Source organism: Manis pentadactyla, chromosome 1 (assembly GCF_030020395.1).
Source record: "Manis pentadactyla isolate mManPen7 chromosome 1, mManPen7.hap1, whole genome shotgun sequence".
NCBI classification, from domain to species: domain Eukaryota; kingdom Metazoa; phylum Chordata; class Mammalia; order Pholidota; family Manidae; genus Manis; species Manis pentadactyla.
This window is the reverse complement of record NC_080019.1, coordinates 204654819-204674630: the sequence shown is the minus strand read 5'-3', so window position 1 is coordinate 204674630 and position 19812 is coordinate 204654819. Positions and strand designations below refer to the sequence as shown.

Genomic DNA, 19812 nt, shown 5'->3' with positions numbered 1-19812 from the left:
GGTGCTGCTGTTTCTGTTTTCCTAAAACTGTGCATGGTGACGTCAATTGTGAGTTACCCAAGAAATCTCGTAATTGTATTTCTATTATTTACACTTTAAATTATTTACAGTGTCATCACAGACGTGTACTTTAAGGTTGGATTTGTAACCACCCAGGAAGTTACAAAATAATTTTCTAAACACTTTAGCATTCCAACAGTGTTATTAATAATGAATGCAGAGGAGCGCTTTCTACCTACCAGGCAGTGTACTAAGCACCTACAGTCATCCTGTGAAGAAGGAACTACACTTACTCCCACTGAAAGATAAAGCAGCTGGGATTTGAATCCAGATATCTGACTATGAGGCACACACACTCTCAAGCATTAGATGCACCCAACCAATGTTCTTATTCTCTGTCATCATTACCAGTATGTGAATAGGACGTATTAATAATAGAAGCAATAGCTACTGTCACCTGCGTGCCGTACTGTACCAAACCCTTCGTGTTTTAACACTGCTCACAACAGCTCTGTACATGAACTGCTGTTGCCATGTGGAGGGTATTAGGCCCAGATAAATTAAGTGACTGTCCAAGCTGCCAAGTTGCAGAACTGGGATGTAAATGAAGACATGTTTGGTCACAAAACATACTCTCTCTGGGTCACCTCCCCTTCCAAAAAAAGACCAAGTGTCTCTTATTTGTGTTTAGAGAAAGGGGATGGGACAGAAGAAAAAACTCCTAGTAACAAAAGAACGAACTCCAAGTAGCTGAGCACCAAGGATCTGAGTTATGAGCCTCTCCCTGTTTGCAAGAGCTCATTGTTTTGCAGCGCCTTGTTGCTGGATCCCTGATTGTAGCAAATTCCAGGGCTCCAGACTGCAGGCTCAGCCTCTGACTAACACTACAGTGATTTATTTGAGTATAAATACCTCTGTCAGTGTGTCTTATGACTGAGCCCAACAGCCCAAGCGGGCTGGAATGCGTGGAATCCGAGGCCTGCCGGCGCTGAGGCAGCAGAGGCTGCTGGCGGTTTCGGCCCCTTTAACTGCGCAAGGCCTCCTCCTCCAGTGAGGATGCAGGAATGCTCTGAGCTTCACATTCCTGCCAGAGACGGCAGCACCCTTGGAAATTGGAACTGGGGAAGCCAAGCATCTTGCGTAATTACAAAACATTAATTCATGCATGAGGAGGGGCAAAAGGAGTAGAACTTTTTACCTGAATGTGCAAAGCTACACATTCTGATAATCGGGGCTACCTCACCCCTTCTGATAACACCGACTGGCTACACGACAGCCAGCACGGACACCCTGGGCAGCCGGGTGGGTGTCTCCAATTCCTGAAAACACGTGGAAACATTCCACTCCCTTTGCAAGGCGCGCCTGTGTTAGAAGAGAGTGCAAAGGGCAAGCCGGAATACACTGCACAGAAGCAAGCTGTTTTCCAAATATAAACATGGTAATGTTGCAAAGACGCAGAGAACTTTTGTTTCAACCCCTTCCTTCATTTCACAAGTAAGGCAGCTGAAGCCTGGAGAGTTGTATCAATTCCTACCATGACTGTAGAGCACTGGCAGATGGAGGACCAGCACCCAGCTCTCCTGGCCCAAGGCTGGTCCTGTCAGATGTGATGAGCACACCACTACATGCACAAAACGCCATCTTTCCCACTTTGACAAGGTCTCAGGTTTATACTATGGACACACAAAGTGAGAATACAGTGGCTCCTGCTTATCCTCGGTTTCACTTTATGTGGTTTTAGTTACCCATGGTCAACTACTGTCCAGAAGCAGACGACCCTGCTTCTCTTCTGAGATGTGCTCAGAAGGTCAACAGCAGCCTGAAGCTGTGTCCAATGCCTATGTCTTTCACCTCACTGCATCTCATCATGTAGGCATTTCATCGCCTCACATCCAAGAAGGGGGAGCACAGGACAGTAAGAAATTCTGAGAGAGAAACTACGTTCACATGACTTCTACTACTAATATATTGTGATAATCATTCTATTATTAGCTATTATATACTGTGATAATCATTCTGCTTTACTATTAGCTATTGTTGTTAATCTCTCACTGTGCCTAATTTATAAATTAAACATTAGCATAGGAGGGTATGTATAGGAAAAAACAGGATATATGGGTCTGGTACTATCCATGGTTTCAGGCATCCACTAGGGGGTCTTGTAACATACCCTATCGACAGATATAGGGGAGCTAGTGTATCCCTTAATGTGTACGATTCTAGTCTCCTAAGCAAAACATTTTACAGAAGTCCAAGCAGGTGCTAATTTTCCTTCCATTTCCCCAGCACAAAAACATTCCTCAAAGATCAACTCTCCTAATAGCCATCAGGGTACAAGGCAAGAAAAGGCAAAGATTTCAAACAACACCCCCCCACAAGAAACTCTTAAGGGAAAATTAACACAGGGTATTAATTAACTGGCAGTCAAACAGGTTAGCTGGAAGGAAATAAGATGCCATCTCTTCATGAGTTACCAACATCAGTTTAATATCCCCTCCTGGCAGGTGCACACCGTATTCATCCTTCACTTCACAGCACGGGTTGCAAGACAGACGTGGCCCTGGCGTGGAGCACACACAAACCAAAATCAGAAGCCCACCCATCAGAAAGAGGGCACTTACGGATGGGGGCTGAAGATACGACTCATCTTGGAGGCATGGTCATTATCACAGTCCAGGTCAGCATCCCCGTGCTCCACGCTGAACTTTCTCTTGCTGGGACTGATGGGCGGGGGGCCTGTGCGGTGACTGGTGAGGGCAGACGCCACGGGGAGGGTCTGCATCCTGGGTTCCCCCCTGAGAGCAGCTTCACCTACACAAAGAGAGATGATGTAGTCACCAAGCAGGAGAACGCCCCTGCCTCAGTCCCCGGGCCGCCCCCACCCAGCCCCTTGCAAAGCTACTCCCAGTGGAAAGTTTTGGCAATGTGATGGGCTGCCTGCCATTCTCAGACCCAGTCCGAGTGTTAGGTTAGCTGCCAAGCATGAGACATTTTACATAAATGTGGTTTTCTAGCACAATAACTCGTTCTCTCCCCACTAGCTTTATTGAGATGTAACTGACATTTAACACAGTGTAAGTTTAAGGTGTACAACGTGTTGATTTCATACACTTCTATGTTACAAAACGATTACCACCAGAGCCTTAGCTAAGACCTCCATCATGTCACATAATTACCATTTCTTCAGTAACTCTTTGGAGATTAAAATGAAAAGTTGCAATAAAGTAACAGAGAAGGAAAAAAGTACTGACTATAAATCATCTCAAAAGTTAATCTAAAACATGAAAGGTCTTTTGATTTGTGTGCATTCAACTCCATACCTGTAGGAGAATGGCCTAACGCCGAGATCATTAGAACACTACTAGAAACTCACTTTTCTTGCCTGTTACATTTTAATTATGTTTTTCATATGTTTTTTTAAAGAATAAAGAAAATTTATGCGTTAATAATTCACATATTTGCCCAGAAAGTTAAAATAAGGTTTTATTCCTATTTTAAAAAAGCTTTGTGCTAGGTGGTGACTTTGTGCATTATGAATTAAAACAATCTTAACCCTTTATTACAATAAAGCTTACACACCTTCTAAAATTTATAAACAAGAGTAATAATTGCTTTAAAAGAAAACATCAAGCTTCCTAAGTTATATGGGGAGGGACCTAAATTTCTCACAAATAACAACCCTTTTGTTGGGCTGTTCATATTAGTCTCTAAGGCCTGACCAATTTTGTTTCCACTTGGTCACAATTTGAGAGTAATATTCGGGTAAAGTCAACTTCATCTGAGGCCTTGTGGTACCTAAAAAAAGAAATTGCTGTTTGCCATCACTAATTTTCATATCATCACAGATGTGTGGACAGTTTTAACAGTCGCTGCTTCATACACACAACAAATACGATTTTGTTAGGGAAAGGAAGAGGGGGAAAGCCTTCTGAATGTTCACCAGGAAAAATAAAAAAATTTGCCAACTTAGTCAGCAAGATATAAACTAGCAAATATACAGTGACCCACAATACACCTCCATTCAGGATTTCTTTTAGGGATTCTGGCCCCAAAGCAAACTGGAACTTTCCATTTTAAATGGAAACAGGCCCTATGCTGGCCTGCTATACTCAGAAATCCAGTACGATTCTGCTTGCCCTCTACTTCCTAGTTAGTCATTTTTGGTTTGAAAAAAAAAACAAAAAAGCAATGCTAATATTCAGACCTTGATAAATGAGAAAGTATTCTTTCCAAATACGTCTGCCTTTCTTGCACTCACCTCCTCTATAGGTAGGAGAGTGGGAGTTTCCCATGCAAAGTGTCAGAAGCCCAGCTAACTTTCGGAGGAGCCCGGGGGACACCCCAGGAACTCAGCCATTGCAGATCAAACCCCACCAGCATGGCACAGAGCCTCCAGGCCCTCTGCCCCTTTCCCCATATCCTCGGCAGGGTGAGCAGGGATGACAGCTCAGGCTCTGTGGACCCTGGGGCTTCAGGAGCCATTTCACCAGATGCCAGAAGTGCAGCAACAGCAGGTGCCCTGGAAACCCACCACCACAGCCACAAATTCAAATCACTCCAAAAAAAGGAGTCGTCACCCACTACACCACCAGCACAGGCTGTTAGGCGGGAAGCAGAACTCTTGGGGAAAGAACATTCCCCTCTCTAAATTCCACCTTAGTATAAGTTCATGGGCTTGTTTGCAGTTTAAGTCCATCAAATTGATGCACTGCTTATCTTTCAGACTGAATCGCTGGTGTCAGAAAGTGAGAGAAAAAACCCACAGGAATCCTTGGGAAACACTGGAGATTTCTAACTTGGAGGGGAGTAAAGGAACAACAGGTTCTCCCACGGGGACTGCGGGGTAACTTGACCCACTGCCCCAGGGATAACGAGGACTGCCTGCTGGTGGCCCTGGAAGGGTCTGTGCACACACGGATGCCCTCATTCAACAGGTGAGAAAACTGTGCCCCACCACGGAGTGAACTACTCAGGGTCCTGCAGTTAACAGCTAACCCGAGTCACACCTGCTAAGCATTGTGCAAGCCCTACACATGGCTTAGAGCAAAGGAACTCAGGGGAAAAAACTAAAAGGAATAAGAAGTAAAGAATCCACAGCTAGACAGACAGAAACAGGTCTGGGCAGTCACATGCCTTCGTTCGTTTCTGGGTCTCCACCTTTGAGGACCCCAGCTCAACAGCCTGTACTGCAAACCGGGATTTTCTATCATTATTGCATATATGGCAGAGGAAGGTTAAAATTATTTCAGTGAACCTGAGAACGTTCAGTCTGGGAAACAAGATGCTCACAGGGCACTCCCCCTCTGTTCAGGGCCCAGGTGAACCGGGGCGCGCACTTTCCCTCAAGGGCCTCTGCACAGCAAGGTGACAGGCCAGCTGACATCTGACATTCCGCTGGCCCCTAAGACTAGTGAACCGACTCTGCGATCCGCAACCCTATAACCCATCAAATCCACCAGTAACCAACCAACCAGCCAACCTTTACTGAACAAATTATTTGCTTATGTAATACTGAACCAATGCAGAAAAATCCAAACTATGTACCTCAGATGTTAATATGCTGAAAAAAAAAAGGTGAACCCATGGTCAAATAAATTTGGAAACCATGAGATGGAACAATTTTTACAGGAGTTTAGCTACAGGCCTTCTTGTCTTCTCAGCACAAGTCAGTCTTTGAGACAGAAACACATTGGTGTTGCCCAGTCACCCCCTCAGCCCATCATACGACATGGTTCTGTACCCTCAGCCTCTCAAGACACTGTTCTGAGCCCATCAACTAACTCATCCTAACCCCAAACATCCAGTCCCTGAAAAAATACTCTCTGGACTGCTCTGAATTCAAAAACAACATGTGGTCCCAACTACCTTTCTCATCTCTGTTCCTGATTTTTCTCTTTTTAAGCTCTGAAAACTTCATGTCTACGAATTAAACTAGACTCATAACCATTCCACAGAGACCTTGCTGTCTAATCTCAAGATCTCTGCTCAGCGTCTTCCCCCAACCTTCTTGTATTTAAATCCTACACATTGTGCAAAGGCCGCTTACATGCCACCTCCCTTAGGTTGTCTTGCGTGCTTCCTCAATCTGAAAGTCATCTCTTCTTCTGAACTTCTTCTTCCACAGAAATTTATCACTACAGAACTTCCCTTCTTACTCTGCTTTTGTGCTCCTTGAGGCCAAGGATGCTTCATTTGTTTTATATACTTGAGAGCACAGAGCACAATATCCTCCACACAGTAGATGGAGAGTAAACACTGTCTGAATGAATAAATGAGGCAGGGAAATGGGATGCCCTGGTTATACAGTTTCATATGTTAAAGATCAAGATACGAGAGAATAAGGAATTTTAAAAGATTTACTTAGAAATAAAATTAAATAATTCTTACAACTCAACAATGAAAAGATGACCCAATTTAAAAAGAGGGAAGAATTTTAATAGACAGTTCTCAGAAAAAGATACACAAATAGGCAAAAAGCACATAGAAAGATGTTTAACACCATTAGCCATCAGGGAAACACACATCAAAACCATGATGAGTCACTACTTCCCACCCACTATGAGGGTTGTAATCAAAGACAGATAACAGTAAGTGTTGACAAGGACATGGAGAGGTTGGTACCCTTGTGTGTTGCTGCTGTGAATGTGAAACGGCACGGCTGCCATGGAAGACAATTTTGGGCAATTCCTCAAATGGTTATACACAGAGTGACCAGCCGACCCAACATTTTCACTCCTTGGTATATATCCAAGAGAAATGAAAACAAATATTCATGGATGTTCATAGCAGCATTATTCATATAGCCAAAAACCTAATATCCATCAGCTAATGAAGGGATACAAAAAAAATGTGGTCTATCCACACAATGGGATATTATCCGGGCATAAAAAGCAATGAAATACTAATTCGTATTACAACACAGATAAGCCTCCTAGAAAACAGAAGATGAGGGGAAAGGAGCCAGACCCAAAAGGCCACTTACTGTCTAATACCATTAACATGAAACGTCCAGGTCAGGCAAAGCCAACGAGAAAAAAAGTACATCAGTGACTGCTCGGGGCCAGGAGTGGAGGGCGTGGGAAGTGACTGCAACTGAGCGCAGAGTTTCTTGGGGGTGGAGGGTGGGGGTGACAAAAACATTCTATAACTGATGGTGGTGAACGCTGTACAACTCTGTGAACAGACTAAAACCCCCGTCCTGTACGCTTCACCTGGGCTAGCTGTACGGTGTGTGAATTACATCTCAAAGCTGTTTCCTCCCACCCTCCAAATAAAAATATATTTGTAAGTACATGACAGGAGACCCTAAGATTATTAGATCCTTTCTCTCTCAGGCTTTTCACACTTAACTGTTAAATAAGAACAAGCACCCATTAATTTTCCCTGTAATAAAAATAAATGTTTTGCTATTATAGCTATATTTCTCTGCAGAGTTAAAAGTCAGGGGATTTTAAAAATATTTATTGAGTTAAAAAAATACCAAAGCAGAGAACCGCACAAGGTTATGCGTGCACTTGGACTCATCAGAATTATCTATTGAGCTCCAGCTCAGCTTTTAATCAGACTGTGGGTTTAGGCACTATTACGGGCCGAAGCCTGTGTGCAGTTCTGCCAGAAAAACAAATGATGAAACTTATGCAGATCCTGACCACAAGCAGGGGAGGAAAAAATATACACCCAACGGAACTATCTTGGGGATATAAGAAACTTTTTTTTCTTGTAAATTGTGTATTCTAAATTTCACAACATTTGGTAATTGAAAAAGGAGAAAAGATTATCTTCCTTTTCAAGAATAAACAGGAAAAAGGAGGTCTGAGCTGAGTAACCTAGTATTTTAAGTTTCTCAAGTTGGCTTAGCTACTACAACTGTGAATTTAACATTTTAAAAAATTTACAGTTATTAAAGAAGTTCAATTCTTAAGATCTATTTGGCCTTTTTATCTAGGTATGTGTTATTGAAGAAAAATGCCTCATAGATACAAAAATTACATAACTGCTGTTTTAGTCATGGTGGCAGCTCTAATATAGGGACCAAAAATATTCCTTAAATGTTTCTCTCGATTGAAGATGAGCAAAGGTTTTGGCTCAAGATTTCACACGATTCAGTAGATATTAATTTCGATGAAAAAAAAAAGTTTCACAGAGAGAAGTCACTTAATGCCATGCTATATACTCATTTTGGTGAACTACTAGAAGAAAATTTGGCTTTCAAAGTCTGAATGGATAAAGGGGAGACAAAGCATAAAGATGAGATTCTTGTTTCAGAATCCTGTTATTACCGTATTTTTATTCCCTACATTTTAATATAGCTGAGACTGAAGATGGTCTTACAATCAACTGGCATATTTTACTAAGTAGAGGTATTTCTTCCTCAGTGGCACATGAGACAATGGCTCACCTTAGACACAGACTTCCCCTTCTCCATGGACTCAGGGACACGGTTTCAGCCTTGTCTTTGAGGCAGCATGGAACCTACCTGGAGGGGCCTTCACACCGGCACTGATTTGTTAGCCTCAGTTTCTATGCTCACAGAATTAAGTGGTTCAGTTAGATCATCTTGATGGCCTAAATTCAGCTCTAAACGTCTACATTCCACGTAATACACATCTTCCAAAGTTAAGTCATACTTTAACTGTTGATTAAGTAATACGAGAGAATAAGGAATTTTAAAAGATTTACTTAGGAATATAATTAAATAATTCTTACAACTCAACAATGAAAAGACCATTTTTTAGAGAACACACTTTATATGCTAGGAGAAAACTGATTCAACTGAGCATTCTTAACTAGTTTACCTCATAATAGAAGGAGATTTCATTAAAAATCAAGCACACTTTTAATTCTATGTTCCAGTTCATTTATTAAAATACTACCAAGAAAGTCGTGGTCGGTGAACTGAAACCAGACGTAAATATAATCTGGTCCACAAAACACAGATTCAGCTTTTATACGACTGAATGATCAAGGCCAAGGCCCTCACCATGGAGATGAGGCAATGTGCTTGGCCGCAGTGGTGGACGGATTCCAGGACGAAGCAGAGGCGGTATTAGGACTGGGGTCTCTCAACTTCCCGGCCTGGTGCCTGGCTCTTCACCAACCCGTAGGCCAGCCGCCACAGAAGGATTTGTGACTGCAGGTAAGACTGACATGACTCGGGAGAAACTGATCAAAATAATGGCATTTATTGTTGCCTTAAGGAGATCAAACAGCACAAGGCTGAAATAATGTCCTTGAGTTTATGGAGAAGGGAAAGGGACACTAAAAAGGATCTTGCTGTAACTTCTCAGAGCAGGTTTTTCACAGCAATCTCTATGTTTTGCCCAACTGTTTCTGCTAGAACTTAAATCTTGCCTGTGTCCCAGACTTTATGTTCTACTCCCCTCCCCACCCTTTAATCATGTCAGAACCTAAATCAAAGAGGTCAAACCACAGCTTGATACCCCTACTCAGGCCTCAACTACATGCAAGGGTCTCCCGTCTGCCCACAGCCCACGGCAACCACACTGACATCGCCCTCCTGGCCAGAGGGCACCCTGATAAACTGCATCGAGTGCCGGAGCAGCTCAGGCCCACCTCACCTTCCACAGCTCAGGACCGTGGGGGGGCAGAGCCCTGGAAGCCCGGGGCTTATGCATGCTGTCCCAAATAATACTTGTTTGTCTCGAGACCAGCATCTGGGAAGACAACACTGAAATCAGCCTCTTGCAAACTGTTCAGTGCATGGCCATCTGCAGTCTGGTTAACCTTCTTGATTTCTGTAAAGGAGTCTGTTAGGCAACCTGATGAAACCTGGACAAGCCAGCAGAGATAAAAGATGTGACAGTGTCTGCCCGCGGTGCAAGGACTGCCCGCGATTCCACCTCTCAGGGACTGAGCCCCCTTTCCCGCCACACCTTGGGGTGCAACACCAGCTGCCATTACCCACTGTCACTCTCAGGCAGCCCCAGACTTATAGCTCAAAACTTGCAGAGCCCAATCTTACATCTGGGAGTCAAAGCTCAGCTAAAGGTCACTCCTGCCCAGTCACTAACTAGGTGGTGGAGGCTGTGCTGGGTCCAGACCCCACTGAGCATGTTTGAGCACCTCTGTAGTCTTTTCTTTAGAGCAACAATGAGAATGTTGAGAAAAAACAAACAAGGCTGTATTGCTGACTGCTATCAATACAATTAAGGGTAACAAAACACATGCACACTTGTGGAGTTCAAACACACACCATTTCAATTAGCATTTCAAGCAATCCAAATACGCCCAGCAAATGCTACTCTTTCTCTCAGCCTTCCTGCATCTTACGTCAGGATATTTTACTTAAAGCATTTAAAAATACCTATTACTCTGGTTTTCCCTTAGTATAGTCCTGTCCAAGAGGGGAAGAACCATTCCCAACCGGCAGCTAAGGAAATCAGCATTTCAAGCATTAAGTGAACTGTTAAAGGTCACGCAGCTGATTGAAGAGCTGCAAGGAGAGTCCCGGCACAAGGATTCCCTGGTTTTCATCCTAACTGTGCAGGATGCCTTACAGGTTAAGAGGTGGGAAGACAGTCAGAGGAGGAGAGAGAGGGAAGTGGAGGAGGGAGGAAGGGACAGGGTGAAGCTGTGCACCCCCAGAACTTCTGTGTTGTAGTCCTAACCCCAGTACCTGGGACTATGACTCTATTTGGAGACAGGGTCTCTCAAGAGGTGACTAAGGTAAGAAGAGATCCGTGGGGTCCCTAATCCAATAGGCTGGGGTCCTTATAGGAAGAGGGGATCAGGACACAGACACAGAGGGAAGACCATGTGGACATGAACACAGTATCTGCAAGCCCAGGAGAGAGGCCCCCGAGGAAGCAGCCCTGCCGGCACCCCAATCTCGGGACATCCAGCCTCCGGGGCTGTGCGTGCTGCTCAACTGCCCGGGATGTGGTGCTTTTACAGAGCCAAGCTGACTAACAGGAGGAAAGACGAGGGGTGGGGGAAGGCAGCGGTAGGACTGAATCAGGCCTGACTCAAAGCACCAAGCTCTCTGGAACCAGAGATAGGATCCCAACTCTCCTAGCACAGTGGTCAAGATGGAGGCAATGCAGCATGAATGCCCACGGACCCCCCATGGGCAGGAGGAGGAGACCAGCAGGATGGCCCTGAGAGAGAGCAGACTTCCTGGCTGGGTTCCAGGAACAGTGTGGAGACCCATGTTATGCCTCAGCCTGAACCAACGCTTGGAGAGGCAGGGCTCTCCCTGAAGAGCGCAGGGGACGGACAGCCCCGGAGACCGGGGGCTCACCCAGACTGCAGCTCAGCAGGCCTGGGTGGAACCCACTCCCTTACAGGGTTGATACCGCTGGGTACGGCTGGTGGAGGACGCCTACAGCCCCAAATGGCTTTAAATGCCTGTAATTCTACAGGAACAGAGGGAAATGGTTAAAAAAAAAAAGGAATGGCAAAATTTCTACTGTCTCAATCTCCATTCTGAATAGACAATAAAATGCCTTAAATATATTGAATAGAAAGGTCAATCTGAATATGAAAAAGCACTAACTCAAAGAATTTAAAGTAAAAAAATATTATATTCAGATCCATACATTCTATTCATTTAATTAGCAAGTTTTACACCACTTAAAATGATTCTATTGTGCTCAGGGTCAGAAGAAACTGTCCCTGCGATCTCATCCACCTGTCAAACCCACTTTGTAAGTGGCTCCGCATCCTCACAGGTCTGTGACCCCAGACCCCGGGTGAGGTGGTGACGAAGGAGAGCACTCACATCAACGCCTTAATGCACACATCATCTCAGCTTACAGAAAAATTGGTACCTAACGGGCATAATAATTAGGTTGAAGATCAGCAGATCTGTGTTGGGCTGGAGGTTGGCTTCATAAATCATAACTGTGATTCGAAAAGATCAAACACCCGTCCACACCCTCGGGGTCCTGAGCCAGACCGAATACCCACACTGACTTCTATTCTTGGTCCCCGATCCTAGACTGTGGCTCTGATGGAGCCGCAGGAGGGCTCAGAGTAAATCAGGGAAGCCAAGTCTCAGAGGACAAGCCCTGGTCTTACTGCACTGGCCTGGGCCTGCCTGGACCTTAAGACACTGATCGGTACAACACGCCACATGTGCTCGCTTGTCAGCCCCCCTGGGAGGCCCCAGCACCAACACAAGACCTGAAACCCCCAGGAGACAGGCAACTCAAGAACCTTTATGCCATGTGCGCAGAACCCTCCTTAATGGAAAAGGCCCTTAAAGGCTGGCAGGAATTCTTCAGCACGTTTACTTGCAAATCTACTTTAATAACGTGTCACTGTTAGGGACAAGGGGAAGAATTATGAACGTATAGCACCTGCAGATGGAGTTGGCATCAGCCACTCTGCTAAGGGCTCAGTTTCCTCTGTGGTAGAGCTGAGAAGTCTTTGGGAGGACTCTCTGCACAAGGCGAAGTGAGGAGAAGGCTGGTTCTCACCTCCTGGGCTGCCTTCTGGGGACTCCGGTTGCCAGGACATGGAGCTGGTAAACTGGAGGAGAAGCGTTTGAGGGTATTACCACTTTGAAATGTAAGTGGTTAATACCATCCAAAAAGCTCTCTCTTTAGGCCCTCTGGTGTGCAACAGGTTAAATATCTAAGGTGATGTGCTGGTTATCTGCATTTTCAGAATCTTCTTTAATTGAAGGGACTTCTAGAGGGTATGACTGGGGAGGGTTGACCGCCAAAGGAGGGAAAAAAACAACAATTCTGGGAATGGAAGGAGAGGCTGGAAAATTAGGCTTTGCTTCCTGACTTCCCATAACCCTGAAGCTCTGGAATGGAGCATCACGGTCTGCCCACAGCCGTCCCCCCAACCACACTGGCTCTGGGCAGAGAAGTGCGGTAGGCTCCAGAAGCACAAAAAAGTTGTGGTGCTGGCATAGTTGCTTTATCCCCTCTTGGCCTCTATTTCTTCATCTACCTTGAGGGATTTTTTTGTGAGAATCAATGAAAACTTACAGCAAGTTCCCAGCCTGAACAGGCCATGTATTATACCATTTGCCGAATTCCATCCATTGACACAAATCCCACTTGGAGGACGGGATGAAGGGGACCAAGGAGGCGTCCACACATACCACTCTCGCTGCTCATCAGAGCCCCTCTCCCCTCGTGCTGCTGACACGTATACAGTTTCCACCAGCTCATCCAAAAAGTCAGGAGACGTGGTGCCAGGGAGCAGGGGTGAGCGAGCTTTCCAAATGGGCGTCACCAGAGGCCAGGTGGTCTTGGGCAGCTACCTGCCTTCCTATGACTGTTTCTACATGTGTGAAAACCACCATGTGAACCCACACACAGGCCCTGCACTATTTCAGGGATTAAACAAAATCTTGGCACAGCGCCCAGCACATTGCTGGTGCTCAGTGAACTAGGAGCACCCTCTCCTTCAGCACGCACGCTCATCAGTGGCCTGCTCCCACTCTCCTTTCTCCGAATGAATTGAGCACTCCTCTCAACTGAGTCATATCCATCTCCACTTTCCAAACCCAACCCAAAGGCGGCCTCCTGCTCCCAGCCCCACGAGCACCCCTTCTGATACCATCTAGCTGGGCTGAGCTCATGGCAGAGTCCTGAGTGACATGCTAGCACTGCCTACCTCCAACTCAAAGCCTATGGATTTTTGAGCAATACCATTGTGCTTGCTATGGTCTCTCAAAAGATGAATAGGTGATCCTTTTCTCTGCATTATATTCTAGTCTTGACCCTGAGGAATAAGATGAGGCTCCAAGAACCAATTTAAGATTCTTACCTAAACTGGCACATGGACTGAAGGCCATGGACTGGCCCACTTATTCCAAATGCGAAATCTCATTATCAGCTCCAAGCCCCCAACAGAGCTGCTATGGGCAGGTGGCTGGGATGTGACACATATCCTAGGTCAAATATCCCAGAAAGCTGTTCTACTGTCCCACAGAGGCGCATCAGCTCACTGTCTTATCATTGCTGAACATGCTGCATTCAGAAGCCACAAGGTGAACTTTCCAAGGGTTAAAATAGGACACAAAGCTCAAACACCCTGCAATACTGAGTGAGGGCAGCATTCAGAGCTCTGGCATGCACTAAATGGCCATGAAGACTGGGAAAATGAGCCACTGAAAGCAAGATTTTGTAAATTTATCACTGGAAGAATTAAGAACCCAAGTAAATAATTCTACTTTTTCCAACTTTTTATTTCAAAAAGTTTTTAAAGCTATCAAAAAGTTGAATGAACACCCCAGTCCCTTCACCTCGATTCACCTATTTTAAGTCTACTGTCAATGTTTTATCTACACACATACACTCTTTTTGCTAAACTTGCTGTAATTTTGTAAAGTAACTTGTAGATATAGTTCACCTCGAAATACCCCAACAAGTACCTTCTAAGAGTAAAGACATCCTTCACCACCACAATACCATTATCACATCCCACAAAGTTGATTGATACACTGTCATTATCTAATAGCAAATCCATACTCAAATTTTCCAACTAAACTGTTTCTTTTTGGGGGGTTTTGGGTGGGAGAACCCAGGATCTGACCAAGAATTACACGTTGCTCAACATAATTATGTCTCCTTAATGTTCATTTATCTAAAGAAATTTTTTCTATCTTTTTCTCCTTTCATGACATTGATATTTTTAAACGATCCAGACCAACTAGCTGTCCTACGATTTCTGGTGGCCTAATCATTGCCTCATTAGATTTTCGTGAACACTTTCGGCAAGAACACTAGAGAGGTGACACTGTACACAGTATCCCACCGGAAGGCACCTGGTGCCCACCCCCACCCCCGCACTGCTGGTGACGCTAAGCTTGATGGTTGTGCCCACAGATCTCCCTATTATAAAAATGTAGTTTTTCCCCTTTTGTAGTAATAATATGGGGTATGGATCTTATCATTATCACCCAGTCTCATGCTCGTTTATCAAGCACCTTTCATTTTTTATGAAAGAGACTAGGGCTAAGCTGGATAAAACACAGTGCCCCTGATTCCAAGTCAGCACAAGTCTGATGTGAGACACAACATTTTTGTATAAAAGACAATGAAAGAAAAATATAAGGAAATACCCAGTACTGTCCAGAACTGGCTTATTTATGCTCCGCCTGGAACAGAGCAGGCGCTCAATAAATATCTGTTGAATCAGTGACCTGTAAGGTTCAGGCAAATAAGAGCTATTGGCTCTAACCTCATCCTTTCGATTCTGTCTTCTCACATCCTTCATATCTTGGGCACAGCGTCTTCAACCAGTCACCCAGCCTCCCAGCATGAGAGACTGAGGCTTCTCAGGTACTGGATTCCTGGAATCGAGCCTGAAGCTTCTCAACCTACCTCCACCTCCACAGCCCAGCCCTGTAGCCTTGTCCCCCTTTCTGGCCTTCATTCATCCTCCCAGACTCCATGCTGGGACTGCTCTTTCCACCTCCCCTCCCACCTACCTAAAACATCCCCTCACTTTCAGTCGGGACTGGAGGGCAAGTCCTATACCTTCTTCATCGAGGTCTTCCTTGGCCGGCCAGCATCCCCTCATCTTCACTAGCTTCAAATATTTATAAACCGTAGTGTCTGCACCATGAACTGTGCTCCCAGCCTGTCACCTAATGACAGCCCCACTTACGAGCATTCTGACAAAGCAGCCATCAGGCCGCCTCACAGACCCAGGTTCCGGGGCAAACCCTAGTCTGCTTGCCTCTGCTCTGAAAGCGGCCACCCAACCTCTCTTCTTGAGATGGTGCTCACCCCAAATGACGGTTAAGTGGGACTTGTAACCCTGTGAAATCACCCTAGAAACTGACACACACAGCCTTTATTTTAAAGGTGAGTTGCTAATTGTTGAACCCATCCCCCATCTAAAGAAGGTATGGGATTTAGGTTGAACAGAAGAAATGTGGGGATGTGATTCACTCAAAAGCATTTTTAGCACCTGGTGTGTTTGCAGTACGACGCCAGAGACTACAGAAAACACAAAGATGTTTGAGATCTCATCTTTGCCTCCAGGAACTTTAGTTCTAGTAGGAATAAAAAGTCATGTAGATAAATAACTTTAAGAACATTATAAATAAAGAAACAAATCCTACCATGTGCAACAACATGGATGGAGCTAGAGGGTATTACGCTCAGTGAAATAAGTCAGGCAGAGAAAGACAAATACCAAATGATTTCCCTCATTTGTGGAGTATAACAATGAGGCAAAACTGAAGGAACAAAATAGCAGCAGACTCACAGACTCCAAGGGACCAGCGGTTACCAAAAGGGTGGGGTGGGGAAGAGAGGGAGAAGGGGATTGTGAGGTATCATAATTGGTGCACATGGTATGTGTGTGGAGTCACGGGGAAGACAGTGTAGCACAGAGAAGACAAATACGTACTCTGTGGCATCTTACTACACTGACTGCAAAGGGGTATCGGGGGGAGGACTCGATAATAAGGGTGAATGCAATAACCACATTGATGAAACCGTCATAAGAGTGTGTATCAATGATACCTTAATAAAAAAAATTAAAAAAAGAACATTATAAATGCCAAAATAAAAGGGATGCTTTTAAATGGGTGAATTGTATGGTATAGTATGGTATATCATATCTCAATAAAGCTTTTGCCAAAAAAAAAAATCTTTGAGGCACACAGAGGGCTTTTGCTAATATACATTACATCTATCAATAATTACCTGTTAGGAATTTAAATGGAGAAAGTGTTCAAATATTAATTTGAAGATAAAAATAAACTCATTACATTAAAAGAGAGAGAAAAGCTATGGGCATTTTGTATGAGGGAGACATCCATTCTAGCTCTAACAGTCACAAAGGATATTTGAAAAATAGATAGGATTTGGGCACTTGGAAACGGTGGGTCAGGCATTCCAGGTGGGGACAACTGTATGAATAAACAGAGAAAGCAAGAATGACTCTTGTGCACCTATGAGATCAATCTAGCTGAAGAAGGGGCTCATTTCTTCTAGCAGTAAAACATTAAGACAGATGGGTCAGACAATAAGGGCTTTGAACACAGGCAGAACAGTTTAGACTTGATGTGGCAGGAACCCGAGGGTGCCCCTGTAGTAGCTGACACAGCTAAGGTGAGCTGCAGAGGGGGGTCTGAGACACTCCGCCAGACAACTTCCTGGGTGGTCACACCTGAGAAAGGGGACAGGGCGGTGACGCACGTGTAATCACTGAAGGGGGCTGGGGAGGGAGTGGGTTCAATAACATTCACATCTGAGTTTAGACAAGAGGCAAGTCCAAGAGACGTTTTAAGAAAAGATCAGAGCAGTGGAAAAGGTGATACATTGCAGGGAGCACATTCATCCGAACTCCTCAGAGCAGCCATCCTCATCTTCCTAGTGATGCTCAATATTCATGCTGGCTGTTCTTCTTTATAAATTGAAAAATTTACAAATCAGAAAAGCTAGAAAGCCCCTTTTTTTCTAGTTTATTTATATGGAAGAGGGGGAATAAAGATTGAGTCAGCAGTATAGCTCTGTATTTTAAGTTCTATAGGTTAATCTTACAAAGGTTAATCTATTAACCTTCTACATCCACATTTTTGTTATTGTCAGTTGACATTTTTAATATTCTAATAAGATTACTTTTACTATTGAAGGGAAAAAAATCCATATAACAAAACTCTTTTTCTTTAAATAAAATAACATAGGTGCCTATTGTTTTAGTGGCAGGGATGATGCTAGGAGCTTCCAAACATCTACAATCAATCAACATTCACTCAAAAGCTATTTCCTGGGTAGCATCTGAGTTGGAAAGAATAAATATCAAGCATTTCAAATAATAATGCATACTTAAGAGAAATTCTGAATGGTAATTAAAACAGGCTCAAATGAAAGTAAACCAATTCTAAGAAACTGTATCATGGCATCCTTCATTAAATTGGTGTCAAGCTAATACACAGGTTGGTTTTTTCACCATAGGCAGGATATTCTGGCGTCCTTTTAAAGACAAATTTTATTCAATAACTATAGCTTACATAAGCTATTACTGAAAGATGTTTACATTCCCCAACCAAAAACTAGGAAACTGGTGGGACTGAATTCCAAAAGTATACCAACTAGCTTGAGAGAGTACTAAAACATTTACTGGAGAGGTAAACTTCACATATGAAATTTTGTATGTGGATAAGAGTATTTAATATCATACTAAGAAAAATGGCATAGTGATGGTGGACAACAAAACCAAAGAAAGTGTGAATCTGTGAGTTGCTTTTTAAAGGAACTACTGCAGACATGTTCCCAGATTTTAACATTAATGGAAATCTTAAGATCCTTATGCAAAAATTATATCCAATCAAGAACTTTTTGTATCCTTATGAAGTTCCAATAAAGACACTGTTAAATAATAAACTAAAAACAAGTATTTCACTAGCATGCAGAATGTGATGTGTTTCCAAAATACAGTAACATCCCCACATGCTGAGAAGTCTTGCAAGCATGAAAGGCTTTCCCCAAATTAAACAACTTAAAATACCAGGGGGAGGAGACACTGCTTACATTTTACTTCCACTTCTCTCCATCCTGTCCACCCCCACCTTTCTTTTTAAGTTTACATTATCCAGTGTGCAAATTGTATCAATGAGAGGCCAGGAAGGGCTGCCTCCCTCTGGTATATTTACTAAAGATATGAAGGTCAAACCACCATTGTGCTCATAAAAGTTGTGGCCCTTTTGGGGCCTACTTCAGGTCTCTCCTTACCTCCAAGTGACTCATTATGAAGCAAAAGAAAAAGGAAAACTGAGCTGATCAAAGGCCAGGCTGTCATTAAGTAAGCAGGATCGTAAGATGAAAGGCTTGCCCTCCACTTCAAAGGTACAGCTGAGCCCGGCACACTAACAGCAGGAGTCCCGGATGCGGGCTGCAGGCTGCAGAGTGAGGATCTAGAGGACATTCCCAGAGCCTTTTAAGTGTGTGCTCATCACGTAAAAGGGAAACACAAGGAGAAACACAAAGAAAAACGCTTTCCTCCCGGATGTAAAGAGGAGTGCGTAGCCCCGAAGTATACAGTGAATGACATTCACCCTTTCCACACTTGCAAAAATGAAAATTGTTTTCAATTTAATGAGTTCAGAGACTGTGGAAGAGGTTGGTATCTCTGAAACAGTGCGCAATTATACATAATCAGAGTTCTGCCTTATGCCCTCAGGTGGGTCATGAAACAAATTTTCACTTTGAGACATCTTGGATGTAGCAGTAAGTCTCATATGCCCAGCAGCTAGATGCAGGAAATTCAGGGTGTTGATGCAGAAAGCACTGCAGACCTGCTTGAGGCTTGGGAGTGAGAGCAGAGTTGGTGTAAGCCACGCAGGGGCCTAGGAGGAGGAGAGGGAAAAACCATACCCTGCCCCCACCCTCCCACCCATCCACAGTGCCACCAGACAAAAGTGCCTTATGTTATAAGGTGCCCTTAGGTCATTCTGTCTAATCTCCTTCCTAAGGACAGATCCCTGAAATGACTATAAAAAGGGGTAAGCCTCTACTCCTGGCCCCAGCCCCTTTAACCTTATCTGTACAGTTCTGGCCATGCTAGAGACTTTTCATGGAATGTACAAGGGTCCACCCCACCCCTGTAATTTACCATTAGGGATGCAAATGGATAAAAGTGCACAGGAAGCAGGGCGCACCACCCACTCTGCCTGAAACTCACTGTCAGCAGGATAGGTGACATACAGGAGCATTTACTTGGTACTGGGAGAAGTTTCAAAGCTTTATATGAATGAATTCATTTCATAGTCCTGATTCCTATAAATAGGTTCTATTTTTAGTCTCGTTTTACAGAGGAGGAAATAGAGGTAAAAAGTGGCTTAGCAACTTGCTCCAGGTCACATGTGCTTTG

At 44.1% G+C, this 19812-nt stretch overlaps 1 protein-coding gene across 5 annotated transcripts in view; it reads right to left on the bottom strand.

The window, feature by feature from the left end:
• The window catches only part of VGLL4 (vestigial like family member 4), a 174205-nt gene that overhangs the window by 37521 nt on the left and 116872 nt on the right, over nt 1-19812 (bottom strand). For 4 of the 5 annotated variants that reach the window (XM_036911375.2, XM_036911376.2, XM_057506600.1 and 1 more), the window contains one exon: nt 2622-2811. In XM_036911375.2, the coding sequence (XP_036767270.1) occupies nt 2622-2811 (190 nt within the window). Of the gene's footprint in view, nt 1-1534; nt 2356-2621; nt 2812-19812 lie in introns of those variants that run through there. The other variant, XM_057506601.1, reaches the window with a different exon arrangement.